General features: G+C 52.0%; 1 protein-coding gene across 1 annotated transcript; it reads left to right on the forward strand.

The window, feature by feature from the left end:
- Positions 1-205: 205 nt before the first annotated feature.
- On the forward strand, positions 206-7,129 carry Lypd5 (LY6/PLAUR domain containing 5). The gene is made up of 5 exons (XM_006993265.4): positions 206-300; positions 3,357-3,485; positions 4,470-4,646; positions 5,054-5,200; positions 5,574-7,129. The coding sequence occupies exons 1-5, from the start codon at positions 243-245 to the stop codon at positions 5,831-5,833; spliced, it is 771 nt and encodes a 256-aa protein (XP_006993327.1). The 5' UTR covers positions 206-242; the 3' UTR covers positions 5,834-7,129.
- The last annotated feature ends 7,244 nt before the right edge of the window (positions 7,130-14,373 follow it).

The raw sequence follows: 14,373 nt of genomic DNA on the forward strand, positions 1-14,373 counted from the left end.
TAATGCCTCCCTCGGGGCTGGGAGCCTGAGTACCCACCCCCTTATTCCAGTGGCCCCACCATGATTACCTAGAAGGAGGCAGCCCACGTGAAGGAGGGCGGAAGGGCGGGGTGGAGGAATCTGGAATCCTGGCCGGGCTGGGTGGCCGGGTTGCCTGGGGATCAACAGGGAAAACCCGCCTGACAGCAAGCCAGAGTGGAAGGAGTTGTCCTCGGTGTCACATCTCAGCTCCGCAGGCTGCCATGGGCATCCCCAAGACCTTCCTGCTCAGCCTCCTCGGCATCGGGCTCTGCCTGACAGGTACCCACCTGCGCTGAGTCTGATAGGAAGAACGACCAGAGCCAGCATTCTTGGGTCTGAGGGAGGAGGCCTGGGCCTAGACCCCTGTGTCTGAGGGAGGAGGGCTGCTGGGCCTGCACCCCAGGTCTGAGGAAGGAGGTCTGGGGTCTAGACCCCTGTGTCTGAGGAAGGAGGGCTGGGCCTGGATCCCTGGGTCTGAGGGAGCAGGGCTGGTCCTGGATCCCTGTGTCTGAGGGAGGAGGTCTGGGTCTAGACCCCTGGGTCTGAGGGAGGAGGGCTGGGCCTGGATCCCTGTGTCTGAGGGAGGAAGTCTGGGGTCTGGATCCCTGGGTGTGAGGGAGGAGAGCTGGGCCTGGATCCCTGGGTCTGAGGGAGGAGGGCTGGGCCTGGATCCCTGGGTCTGAAGGAGGAGGCTGGGCCTGGACCCCTGGGTCTGAGGAAGGAGGGTTGGGGCTGGACCTCTGAGTCTGAGGGAGCAGGGCTGGGCCTGGACCCCTGGGTCTGAGGGAGGAGGGCTGGGTCTGGACCCTGTGTCTGAGGGAGGAGGGCTAGAGGCTTGTCCTCTCCAATCTTGGGATGGGGGAGAGCATGTGTGCTTCCCTTCTCATCCCCTCTGCATCCCCACATTGTCATCTCCTCTGACACTGGGTCTTCCTTCCTCTCCCTCCCAGCCCCTCACTGAAGGGATTTCTGGGGAGCTATCGGGGCTCTCCCTGGAGCTGGCAAGGACCTTAACTCCATCTTTGGACCCTCTGTCATGCAGGACTTACTCACTTGAGCATGAATGGGTCCTGAGGGGAGAGTTAGGAAGATATTAAGCAAACCCTTCCCACACGAGGCTTAATTTGTGAGCCTCTGCTCACCTCGGGAAACAGGTGTCTGTACATGTGTCTGTGTTAGCAACCTCGTGTGCTTCTCTGTACCAGATGTCAATATCTAAGTGTGTGTGTGTGTGTGTGTGTGTGTGTGTGTGTGTGTGTGTGTGTGTATGTACAGGCGCTTGCACTTTGGGGCTGGCAAGATGGCTCCAAGGTGCTTGCCACCAAGCCTGACAATCCAAGTTTGATCCCTAGGACCGACACGGTGAAAAAGGAGAATTGACTCCTAAAACTGGTCCTCTGACCTCCGCACTGGGTGGGGCACACTCATGTTCCCCCTCCACAGCACTATAAATAAAATGTAATAGAAAAAATGTTGAGACAGGGTCTCACTGTGTAGCCCTGGCTGGCCTGAAGCTTTCAATGTAGACCAGGCTGGCCTCAAACTCACAGAGATCCACCTGTCTCTGCCTACTGAGTGCTGGGATTAAAGGCATGCGCCACCATGATCAACAACAATTTCAAATTTTTAAATGTTTTTGTATGGTGGTGCAGGACTGTAATCCTAACACCTGGCCAGCCTCAGCTGAATTGTGAGTTCTAGGCCAGCCTAAGCTACATGAGACTGTCTCAAAAAAAAAAAAAAAAAAAAAAAAAAACCAACAACAACAAAAATATTTCTTTGAGGGTCAGTTTCTCTCCTTCGCTTTCTTTGAAAAGAAAAAAAGATGTGTGTGTAATTTTGCACACACATGTCCACTGTTGCTGTGCTATCTCTGTGGATTACATGTCTGTATAGTGTTTCCATTATATGATTTTAAACTACTTCGATGGGATCATTTATTTTCCTCATTCGTTTTGCCGTGTGTATGTGTGCAGTGTGTATGCACGTGTGTGTGGAGGTCTGAGGTTGACACCGGCATCTTCCTCCATCTCTCTCCGCCAAGTCCAGGAAGGGTCTCATTTGAACCCAGCCCTCATTGTTGATCTAGTCCAGCTGGCTCGATTGTTCTGGGATCGACTCTCTCTGCCTCCCTCACACTAGGGTGACAGGTGGGCTGCCACGCCTGGGGTCTAACCCTATCCCTCACACTAGAGGACAAGCTTCACCACCACCCCCAGTCAGCTTCCCAGTCTATGATGCCATCTCTTTCTTTTTGTCTGTTTGTTTGGTTTTTTAGAGACAGGGTTTCTCTGTGTAGCCCTGGCTGTCCTGGAACTCCCTCTGTAGACCAGGCTGGCCTTGAACTCAGAGATCCTTCTGCCTCTGCCTCCCGAGGGCTGGAACTAAAGGCGTGTGCCACCACTAGCTGGCAGATGGTGTCATTTCTAACTGCATAATTGTGCTCTCTTTTGGTGTGTGTGATTTTTCTCTTCCACAACTTTCAGCTTCTTAAAAAAAAAAAAAAAAAAAAAAAGTTATGTTGCCGGGCGGTGGTGGCGCATGCCTTTAATCCCAGCACTCGGGAGGCAGAGACAGGCGGGTCTCTGTGAGTTCGAGGCCAGCCTGGTCTACAGAGTGAGATCCAGGAAAGGCGCAAAGCTACACAGAGAAATCCTGTCTCGAAAAACCAAAAAAAAGTTATGTCATCTCTCTCTGTCTGTGTGTGTGTGTGTGTGTGTGTGTGTGTGTGTGTGTGCGCGCGCGCGCACGGGAACATTCCACAGCTCACATGTGGAGGTCAGAGGACAGCTTGCCGGAGTTGATGCTCTCCTTCCATCACGTGGGTCCTGGGGCTCGAACTCAGATGGTCCGTTTTGGTGGCAAGCACTTTACTGGCTGAGCCAACTTGCTGGCCCTCTCTCAGCTTCTGTGTCCCTTGATCCTCTGTCATTGTTATGACACATGCAAAATACAGACACCAGAGCTTGTGAGTGAGGTGGTCCCCCCCTAAGTGGCTTTGTTGACACGTCCATCCTAGTGGGGTCTCGGGGAACACGGGGCTGCATCCAAGCTGCTCTGCATGCATTCAATTGCGTTGCTGAGCTGGCTGTGACTGTGTGAGACTGCACTCCTCCGACCGCGGGGTGTAGACCATTTGGGGGATGGGCAGAGCATGGAAATCACTTCAGCCCCTTATGCAAGTGACTGAGGTCTTCGAGGACCATGGTGGCACTTGGTGAGACACTGCTGTCTCATGGTGACATGAGACACAGAAGCCTGGTGTGTGTCTGTCCCATACTGTGTGGAGCCCCAGGTTCCCCCCGACCTGCTAACACACCCCATCCCTCTCCTAGGCTCCCAAGCCCTACAGTGCTACAGCTTCGAGCACACCTACTTCGGGCCCTTCGACCTCAGCGCCATGACATTTCCCAGTGTCTCCTGCCCCCAGGGGTGCTCTGAGGCGATGCTGTTGCTGGATACTGGTGAGGACCTGAGGGCTGCAAGAGCGTGTGCAGCCGTGGAGATAAAGAGACGACAGAGAGTGGAGGGAGGAGAGTGGGGACGCGGGAGGAGGCTGAGCATGGGCATTCACGCCTGGGATCCTGGCACTCTGGAGGTAGATCCAGGAGCACTGCGTGTTTGCAGCCAGCCTGGGCTACATGGCAAGACCTGGTCGGAGGGAAAGAGAGAAACAGGCATGATGGCACAAGTCTCTAATCCAAGCCCGTCCAATCCTTGGAAGGCGGAGGCAGGAGGATCACAAGTTCAAGGTCATCCTTGGCGGCAGAGCAAGCTTTAGGCCAGCCCAGAGCTGTATGAAACCCTGTCTCAGAAAAACAAACAAAACAGGGCTGGTGAGATGGCTCAGTGGTGAAGAGCACTGGCCGCTCTTCTAGGCGGCCCAGGTTTGGTTTCCAGCTCTTAGATCGCAGCTTGCACAGCGCTGTAACTCCAGTTCCAGGTGATCTAACGCCCTCCTCTGGCCTCAGTGAGCACTGCATGTGTGCTACATACAAACTAAAATTAATAAAATCTTTAAAAACAACAGAGACCGAGGGAGAGGAGAGAACTGAGGGGAGAGAAGGGAGGGAAGGGGGGAGGGGAGGGGAGAGGAAGGGAGGGAAGAAGAGAAGGGAGAGGGTAAATGAGAGGCATGAAATGAAGGAGGACAAGAGATGAGGGAGGGACAGAGAAGAGGGAGGCAGGAAATGGACACTGGACAGGCTGGACAGGCTGGCACAAGCCATAATCCCAGCACTCGGGAAGGAGACGCAGGAGGAACAGATATTCTGGGTCATCCTTGAGAACATAGTCGGAGGCTAGCCTGGGCTCCAGGAGACCCTGTCTCAAAAATAGAAAGAAAAGTTAAAGAGAAACAAAACAAGGTAGCAGAAGGCACAACTGAGTGAGAGGAGACAGGCAGGAGGCGGGAGGGAGAGTTCATTCCAGCCTGGTGCTCTCCCCAGGGTACCGCTCCCTGGTGACAATTGTCCGGAAGGGATGCTGGACCGGCCCCACCACCGGCCCCATGCAGTCCAACCAGGATGCGCTGCCTCCGGACTACGCGGTGGTCCGCGGCTGCGCAACAGACTTCTGCAACACCCAACTCAAGAACCACGATAGCCTCCCCAACCTGAGCCAAGGTGTGCCTGGGGGCGGGGCTTGAGAGACGGGGCGGGGCTTGAGAGAGCGGGGCGGGAGGGATGGGGCGGGGCTGGAGAGACGGGGCGGGGCTTGGGAGAGCGGGGCGGGGCTGGAGGGATGGGGGCGGGACTGGAGAGACGGGGGTGGGCTTGAGAGAGGGCGGGGCTGGAGGTGAGAAGGAGACTGGAGGGATGGGGGCGGGGCTGCAGAGTGCAGGGGCGGGGCTTGAGGTGCGGGGGAGGGGCTAGAGGTGAGGGCGGGGCTGGAGAGGTCTGGGGCGGGGCCTCCGCCGGGCGCTACTCAGGCTGTAGGTTGCCCGACTCCTCTTCTGCATGAGCGGTTGCAATGCGCAGCCGGCGCTGCCAGCCTGGAGCAATGGTCTCACCTATCTACTGTTTTCTACAAGCACCTGACCCGCCGACGCTCAGTGGCACCGAGTGCTATGCCTGCTTGGGGACCCGCCCCGAAGACTGCTCCCCTGAGAGGTCCCGACGAGTCCAGTGCCACCAGGACCAGAGCGTCTGTTTCCAGGGCAACGGCCAGATGAACATTGGTGAGGGGCTGGAATAGTGGGATGGCCTGGGATAGAAATGTGGAGGCGCGGAAGGCCTGAGGGCAGAGGCACCGGAGAGGCATGTTCTCTGTGGCCTTGGTCTGAGGCAGGAGGCTCGGGTGTAGTCCATGGAAGAAGACATGGCGGTGATTTAAAGGAGGCATGGCTCTGATCTAAAGGCCTGTTGTAGACTGAGAGAGGAGGCCTGTAGTACCGTGAAGGAGGGGGTGTGGCTCTGGTCTGAGGGAGGAGGCACGTCTGCCCTCTGAGGGACCTGAGATGTGTCAGAGGATGCAGGCCCGCCCCTGCCTGCAAAGGCAGAGCTCCAGGGAGGCCCCTCCCGCGGCCTGACCCCTCCTCCCTGTCCACCCAGGCAACTTCTCGGTGCCCGTGTACATCCGGACCTGCCACCGGCCGTCCTGCACCACCATGGGCACCATCAGCCCCTGGACGTCCATCGACCTTCAGGGCTACTGCTGCGAGGGCCACCTCTGCAACAAGGACTCGGTGACACAGACCCTCCCCGGCGTCACGTCCCCGGCCCCTCCCCGGGCTCCCCGAATCCTGACCCTGCTGCTTGTGGCTCCACTACTGGCCATCGCTCTGGGGGGCCCCCTTGGGCTCACCGCGTAGACAGCGCCTCCAGCATTGCCTCGCTTCTCACCACTCCAGCCCCTAGTGTGGGTGGGCTCCCTTTTTAAAGATGGCGTCAAAATAAGAGCCTCACTCCCGTCCCCCCAGCCACAACCTTCACCCCTCTACCCATCCTTCCTGGCCCCACTGGTCCCACCTCCTGAAGGCGCGTTTATCTGGGAACTAATCAGTGCATTGAGTGAGGCCCCTCAAAATCCACCCCTGCCCATCATGCCTTCAACACGTGAGCCTTTTGTGATACCTCGCAGCCAAATCACACCACTCACCTTACAAACCCATTTCTCACAAGGGTGGTTGGTGGCAATCCCAGCACCCAAGGGGCTGAGGCAGGAGGATCACTACTTCAAGGCCAAGCTGGACTACACTGCAAGTTGAGGTCCAGCCTTGGGCTACACTGTGAGACCCTGTCAGGCAGTGGTGGCTCACACCTTTAATCTCAGCACTCTGGAGGCAGATGTACGCGGATCTTTGAGTTTGAGCTCAACCTGGTCTACACAGTGAGTTCCGGGACAGCCAAGACTACACAGTGAGACCCTGTTTCAAAAGAAAGGAAGGGGGGGACAAAACCCCTGCTTTTCAGTGTCTCTAAAACAGAACTGGCATCCACACTACACCCCAGCAGTCCCACTCTTGGGTGTACCACCTCAAGAGAAATTGGTTCATACGCTCCCCCAAACTATGTAGACTGGTAGGACAGTTCATAGTAGCCACAAACTGAAAACAACACAAATAAGTCTGAACAGCCAAATGGCATGAGGAGGTTATGATCCAGTCACACAATGGAGTACTACACAGCAATGAAAAATGGCAGTTGACGGTTACCTGCCGTGGCCTTGGAAGAATCTCGCAAAAGTGGTGTTGAGCAAAATAGTAAAGACACACCATAGAACAGGTTATATGATTCCATTCAGAACAAAGTATAAATGTTGGTTAAAAATTAGTGCGTGCCATTAGCAGCCAGTGATTATCTTTGGGGACAAGTGACCAGAAGAGGGAATTTGAGGTGTTTGGAGGTCAAGACATTGAGTTATGGGATCTAAGAACTCACTGACCCATTTTTTGCACTTTTCACTAAACTTTCTGTTGTTGTTTTGGAAAAAGGTCTCAAGTAGCCCAGGCTGGCCTCAAACTCATTGCATAGCCTAGGATGACCCTGAATTCCTGGTCCTCCTACCTCGACCTGCCAGACGCTGGGATGACAGAGTCAAGCCATCATATCTGCCCTTTCTCATCTTTCCACGTGTATATTATTTGCAATAAAAGGTTTTAAAAATGTGCAGACTTCCTTGATGGGAAAGGGGCAGATGAGGGGGATGTGGGGGGAGGACCAAGCCCACCCCTTTCTTAACATGATCTGTTTAAACTGAGCAGAGGGGAGAGTTCGAGCTCTGCCTTCTCACACCAGCTTTGGAGTTTGAGGCAGCATTAAACATTAAACAGCAAGGATTGAGCCAGATGAGGTGATGAACCCACTGGGAAGCTGGCATAAGGGGATCTTGAGTTCAAGGTCAGCATGAGTAACTTAGTGGTGGGATTCTGTCTAAAAATCTAAAAATTACCCGGGGGGGGGGTGATGGCATGCGGCTTTAATCCCAGCACTGGGGAGGCAGGGACAGGTGGATCTCTGTGGGTTTGAGGTCAGCCTGGGCTACAGAGAGAGTTCCAGGACAGTCAGGGCTACACGGAGAAACCTTTTCTTGAAAAACGGGGGTGGAGGGGAGTGACCTGGGGAGAAAAGGGTTTATTTCATCTTACAGCCACCACTCATCAGCCCCAGGAACGGAGAAGTCACGGTGACAAGAGCGGGTGGTGGCCGGTCACTTGGTGTCCATAGTCAGGAACCGGAGCAGTGGATGCTGATGCTCGGCTCACTCCCCTCCTGCTCTGTGTGGACTGTGTCACCTACAGTTAAGGTCGCCCTTCGCCTCTCAGTTAACTCAACATGGAACCTCCCTCACAGATGTGCCCAGAAGTGTGTCTCCTAGGTGATTCTAGCTCCTGTCGGGTCGACAGTCACAGCATTGGAGGCGACCAGGTCCTGAGGGATGAGGAGGAGTTTGCCAGTAGGGCGCAGTGGAAGGAGCATTCCAGCCTATGCTAAAGACTCACGAAGCACTCGGACGGCAAGAACACAGGGCAGGGAGGGAATAAGGAACTGAGGGGCAGGAAGAGGCATCCGGCAGCCATCTGGAACCTGTTCTTCTGGGCTGGTGTGTTCCCGGCCCCAGCAATTAGTCAGGCCCACCCTACCCTCCTGATCTGGAAAGATACAGTCACAAACCTGGAGGCTCATGGATGGAGAAACTGGGCTGTGAGTCAGATGTGGGAGGGGGCACAACCCTTATCCCAGCTCTCTAGAGGTGGAGGACGGGAATCGGGAATTCACTGTCTACCTCTGATATATAATGTCTAGCCTGAGCTACATCCTCTGATCCACAATGTCTAGCCTGAGCTACATCCTCTGATCCAAAATGTCTAGCCTGAGCTATATCCTCTGATCCACAATGCCTAGCCTGAGCTACATAAGACCTTGTCTGAAAATAAAACAAGCGAAAGGAGTATGATCCAGTAAGGCAAGTCCAGATGGGAACCTGAGGGACAGTTGATGGGCATGGATGGCGGAGAAGAAGCCTATGAGGCAAAGCAGTAAGAGAGGGGGTTTTGGGACCACTTGCCCAGAGCCAGGATAGGGCCAGTAAGATGGCTCAGTGAATAAACATGCTTGCCACAAAATTCTAACGACCTGAGTTCAATCCCTGGATCTGACAAGGTGGAAGGAGAGAATACACTCCCCAAAGTTGGCCTCTGACCTCCACACACGCGCCATGTCACCTACACACATGCACACACCTACACGAGAAAAAAAATACAATTTAGAAAATGAAGTTAAAGAGTTGGGATGTATTAATATACGAAGGTGAGGAAGATGAGCAAGGAAAGGGTGGGTTGGCCCTGAAGGGCCTAGAAATATCGTGTGTCAACGAGCATTCTCTGTCTCCTCCTACAGCCGGTGGAGCCGGCTCTTTGCTTGAACGCAGAGTTCTCCTGTGGAGGCGGGTGTGTGTGTGTGTGTGTGTGTGTGTGTGTGTGTGTGTGAAGCTGACAGCCCTGCATGGGATCCTGCAGAAAGGCTGTACCCTCTCGGAGTGGCGAAGGCTAGGGGGTCCACTGGCTATTCTTCTTCCAAAGTGGCCCTTTGTGTCTTTTTAAAACCAGTGGTGGCACACGCCTTTAATCCCAGCACTCCGGAGGCAGAGGCAGGTGGATCTCTGTGAGTTCGAGGCCAGCCGGGTTTACAGTTAGTTCCAGGACAGCCAGGGCTGTGCAGAGAAATCCTGTCTTGAAAAAAATTTTTATTATAGTGTACATTTAATTAAAAATAATTACATCATTTCCCACCCCCCTCTAGTCCCTTCTACCCCTCCCATGTCTTTCCCAAAATCACAGGGCCTCCTGTTCTTTCAACATCGTGGTTGCATATACATATAAATGAATAAATGTATAATTAAAACCATCCGAGTCCCTTCAGCGTTGCTGTGTGCATGTTTCCAGGGTTCACCACTTGGTATTGAGTAACCAGTGGGGGGGTCGTCCCTCGGAAGGTCAAGTCTCCTCTTCTGAGCAGCTGTTAGTCTCCAGTTGCGGGGGGACTTATGAGAGTCCCCCACCCACGTTAGGAGGTCTGTCCCATACGCTGTTGAAAGTGTTCAGGTTTTATTTAGATAGCCACGCCATTGAGCTTTGTACCTCTTTTGAGACGAGGTCTCATGCAGCCCAGGCTGACCTCAAACTCGATATGTAGCTAAGGATGGCCTTGAATGCCTAACCCTCTTGCCTCCAGCTCCTGAGTGTGAATCTCTACACGCTGTGTGTTTTCTGCACATGGGACACGAGTCCTTAAGAATAATATTGTTGGGTTTGGGGATTTAGCTCAGTGGTAGAGCACCTGCCTAGCAAGCGTAAGGCCCTGGGTTAAATAATAATAATATTGTCAAAATATTAATAGGGCCTGGAGAGATGGCTGGGCAATTGAGAGTGCTTGCTGCTGTCTCATAGGACCTAAGTTTGGTTCCCAGCACCCACATCAGCTTGCAAAGCTTGTAACTCCACCTCCAGGGGATCTGATGCCCTCTTGTGGCTGCTATAGGTACTACAATCACAAGGACACATTAAAAAATAAATCTTAAATAATAGCTATGTTAATGATGTCAGAGCCTACTGTGGTGGTGGACACCTGTAACCTCAAAGGCTGAGGCAAGATCACCCATGAGCTTAAAGCAAGCCTAGGCTACACGACAAGATGCTGTCTCAAAAAGGGAGTATCATGGGTTTGAGGCTAGCCTAAGCGACCTACTATTGTGGAATATTAGTTTAAGATGTGTTGCATTCATTTATGCTGTGGAACATTTGTTTAATGATGCAAAGATGTGCTGTATTCTTTTATGTTGCATTTGTTTAACTCTATAAAGCTGTGTTACTTTGCCCGTCTAAAACACCTGATTGGTCTAATAAAGAACTGAATGGCCAATAGCAAGGCAGGAGAAAGGATAGGTGGGGCTGGCAGGCAGAGAGAATAAATAAGAGGAGAAATCTAGGCTTGAGAGTGAAGGGGGAGGAATGAGAAAAGGAGAAGGAGAGGAGGATGCCAGAGACCAACCCCCCCGCCCCGCCACCCAGCCAGCCACAGAATAAAAAGGAAAGAAAGATATATAGAATAAATAAAGATAAAAAACCGAGAGGCAAAATACAGAGAAATGGGATAAGTTAAGTTAGAAAAGCTGGCTAGAAACAAGCCAAGCTAAGGCTGGGCATTCATAAGTAAGAATAAGTTTCTGTAAATTTATTTGGGAGCTGGGTGGTGGGCCCCCAAAGAGTTAAAGAAAAACCTGCAACCTATCTATTTTCTTTTAAATTTTACTGACATTCATCTATTTATTTCATAGGGTGGAGGTGATGACAATGTGTGGTTAATTGGCTGCCTCATTCCAATATGTGAGTCCCAGGGGTTGAACACAGCTCACCAGACTTGGTGGCAAGTGCCTTTACCTGCAGAAATATCTCAGCCGCTCCAGGCTACATATCTTTAAAATGAATTAATTAGGGCCAGAGCGATAGCTCAGTTGGTAAAGTGTTTTCTTTGCACCCACAAGGACCTGAAGTACTTATGCAAGAAGAAGGAGGCGGAGATGAAGAAGGAGGAGGAGGAGGAGGAGGAGGAAGTCAGCATGATGGCACACATTTATAATCCCAGCACTGTGGAGGTGGAGACAGGCAGTTCCTGGGTGCTCAATGGCCAGGCAGACGAGCCTACTTGGTGAGTCCATGAGCAGGACAACATCTCAGAAAACAAAAGTTGCATTGGTGAGATGACTCATGGATAAAGGTGACTGCCAACAAGTCTTAGGTCTTACAAGAAAGAAACATCGCCTGCAAGGTGTCCTCTGACCTGTCCATGTAAACACACACACAGTAAAGAAAACTAAAATATTTGGCCCCTAAGGAATGACACACAAGTTTGATCTTTAGCCTCCACACACATGGTTACACACGTGAACACACAGTCACATTCCTGCACGCAGGCTAACACATGTGCATATCTATTAAAAATGGATGGACCGATGAATGAGAAGATGACGAGGAGGAACAGTGTTCATAGATTAAATGCTAACACTGACATGTTACATAAGAATCATGAGAACTCATGGGTCTCGATGTCTTGGGGCAGGGTGGCACATACACACACACACACAGAGACACACATGACACACACAGGCACACCACACACACACACACACATACACACACACACACACGATTGCTTGTGTACATAGACAGGTAACATACACAGTGGACCCTCTGGTGATCACAGGGGCCTGTGAAGCCCTCCCCTTCACACTCATATGTCTGTCTTCCCTCAGAGACACAAGTGATTCAATGTTTGCATCTAACACAGGACCTTGCCCCTCCCCCAAGATGTTCCCACCCTCCCTGGTGTTACAGAAATGAAGTCCCAGAGTCAGCACCAAGGACAGAGCCACCACATCAGGACCACAGACAGCAACTGACCGGATTGAGGGGTCGGGGCAAACACCAGGGAAATGGAAAAATGGCATTCCCCTCCCCCGTCCCTGCAGGATGGTGTGAAGCCAGCTAGAGCATGAGGAGAGCCGGTCGGTATTACAGAGAAAGAACATTCCTTTGCCGAGCATCCATGGAGGGCTGCGGCAGTGGCTCAGTTGGTAGAGTGAAGATGGACCCCCATTCCCAGCAGCACATACAGTGGGTGTGATGGTGCATGTCTGCAGTCTTAGCACTCAGAATGTGGAGGCAAAGGATCAAAAGTCCAAGGTCATCCTTGGCTACATAGTGAGTTCAAAGCCAGCCTGGGACACATGAAACACTATCTCAAAATATATATATATTGAGCATTTTTCCAGTGTTCCAGACATTATTTTGTACCATTTGGATAGCAAGACTTGCATTCAAGACAATTAGGCAAATAAGAAAAGAAGTTCATGGAGGCTGGAGAGATGGTTCAGTGGTTAATGGCACTGGCTGTTCTTCCAGGGGACCTGAGTTCAATTCCCATCACCCACATAACAGCTTACAACCATCTATAACTCCAGTTCCATGGGGGTCTGATGCCCTCCTCTGACCTCCATGGACACCGGGCACAGTCATGACATACAGATACACATGTAGGCAAAAACACCCATACACATAAAATAAAAATAGATAATAAAAAGGGAGGTAAGATCCTTTTACTATATAGCCTTGGCACCCTGGCAATGATAAGGCGCTAGTCTGAGAGGCAGATGACCAGAGTGGGTGCTGCAGTAGTACCATGTCCTGTTCCCTTGGGATGGAACCCTTGACAGGAGGCACCTTAGGGGGAGGGGAGACCAGTTGTGCCTCCCAGGTTGTAATGGCACAGGCCGTCATGGAGGAGGAAAGCATGGTGGGGGGGCATGGGAGCTGCTTGTTCACTTCCTGGCAGGTCAACAGCAGAGAGAGGAGAGGTCAATGCTGGCACTCTACTGGCCCCCCCTTCCCTCAACTTGTTCATTTCAGGATCCCAGAACAGGAGACAGCTGCCCCACACTCAGGATGGGTCTGTGCCCTTTTCAGGGTGTCCTCTCTAGAAACATCCTCACAGATGCATCCAAAGGTTACCATGGACATGGGCCACCATGGGCCAGTCAGATGGCTCAGAGGGTAAAGGTGAATGCTTCAGGAAGACCTGAGTGTGGTCCCAAGGGCTCACGAGGTGGGAGGACAGAACTGCAAGCTGCCCTTGAGGCTGTGTTTGAAGAGGTGTTGAGATCTTACCAAGGTAGATAGGTTGCTGTGTGTAGTTTAGTGGTAGACTGTTTGCCTGGCTCGCGCAACATCCTAGATGAGACTGGGGGAGACTGGTCCAGTTCAAGAGGACAGACAAAGGCCAAGAACCTGAGGCCTTTGGTGTTGTTTGTAGACCAGCAAAGAGAAGCCAAGGACTGTCAGTGGAGAGAGGAATTTTGACAGGAGTTAACACACCGAGACAGAGATGGGAAAGGACAGGAAAGTGTAAAAGAAAGCAGAAGTTGATCAAGGAAGACTAAGGCAAAATTGGTTTGGCTGGGGCTGGAGAAATGGCTAAGAGCTCATACTGCTCTTGCGGAGGACCAGAGTTTGATTCCCTGCACCTACATGCAGTAGCTTCCAACTGCCTATAACTCCAGTTCCAGGTGACCTGGTGCCCTCTTCTGGCCTCTGCTGGTGCCTACACCCGTGTGCACATATTCCCACACAAACATACACATATACACTCAGTTTTTTTTTTTTTTTTTGGTTTTTCGAGACAGGGTTTCTCTGTGTAGCTTTGCGCCTTTCCTGGAACTCACTTGGTAGCCCAGGCTGGCCTCGAACTCACAGAGATCCACCTGGCTCTGCCTCCCGAGTGCTGGGATTAAAGGCGTGCGCCACCACCGCCCGGCCCTACACTCAGTTTTTTAAGTTCTTTTATTTATTTTCTCTTTGTTTTTGTTTTTCAAGACAGGGTTTCTCTGGGTATCCTTGGTTGTTCTGGAACTCACTCTGTAGACCAGGCTGGCCTCAAACTCAGAGAGATCCACCTGCCTCTGCCTCCCAAGTACTGGGATTAAAGGCATGTGCCACCACTGCCCAGCATCTGTGCAAAGTTTTTTTTTTAATTGGCTACAATTTATAGGGTGAAATATCCATTATAGTTTCATATATAAAAATTATTTTGGTAGTAGAAGGCTTCAAATGTATGTAGATGAGCAGAAAGGCATAACTGCTTATTGCTATTATAATGTCTCATCTCTGGGCCATTGCCTGACAGAAGCCACATTATGGAGGAGGGACTTATTTTGGCTTACAGTTTTGGTGGGAACAGTCCCATCATGGTGGGGAGGGTATGGAGGTGGCTTGGTATCCCTTGATGGATCAGAAAGCAGAGTGCTCCTCCTGACACCCGAGGTGGATATCAGATGTTGCCTTCAAAGCCCACCAGCGAC

This window comes from Peromyscus maniculatus, chromosome 1 (assembly GCF_049852395.1).
Source record: "Peromyscus maniculatus bairdii isolate BWxNUB_F1_BW_parent chromosome 1, HU_Pman_BW_mat_3.1, whole genome shotgun sequence".
NCBI classification, from domain to species: domain Eukaryota; kingdom Metazoa; phylum Chordata; class Mammalia; order Rodentia; family Cricetidae; genus Peromyscus; species Peromyscus maniculatus.

Coding starts and splice junctions, on each gene's coding strand:
- Lypd5 (XM_006993265.4), top strand. CDS start 243: ATGGGCATCCCCAAGACCTTCCTGCTCAGCCTCCTCGGCATCGGGCTC. Junction 4,647..5,053: donor CCTCCCCAACCTGAGCCAAG/GTGTGCCTGGGG, acceptor GTTTTCTACAAG/CACCTGACCCGCCGACGCTC. Junction 5,201..5,573: donor CAACGGCCAGATGAACATTG/GTGAGGGGCTGG, acceptor CTGTCCACCCAG/GCAACTTCTCGGTGCCCGTG.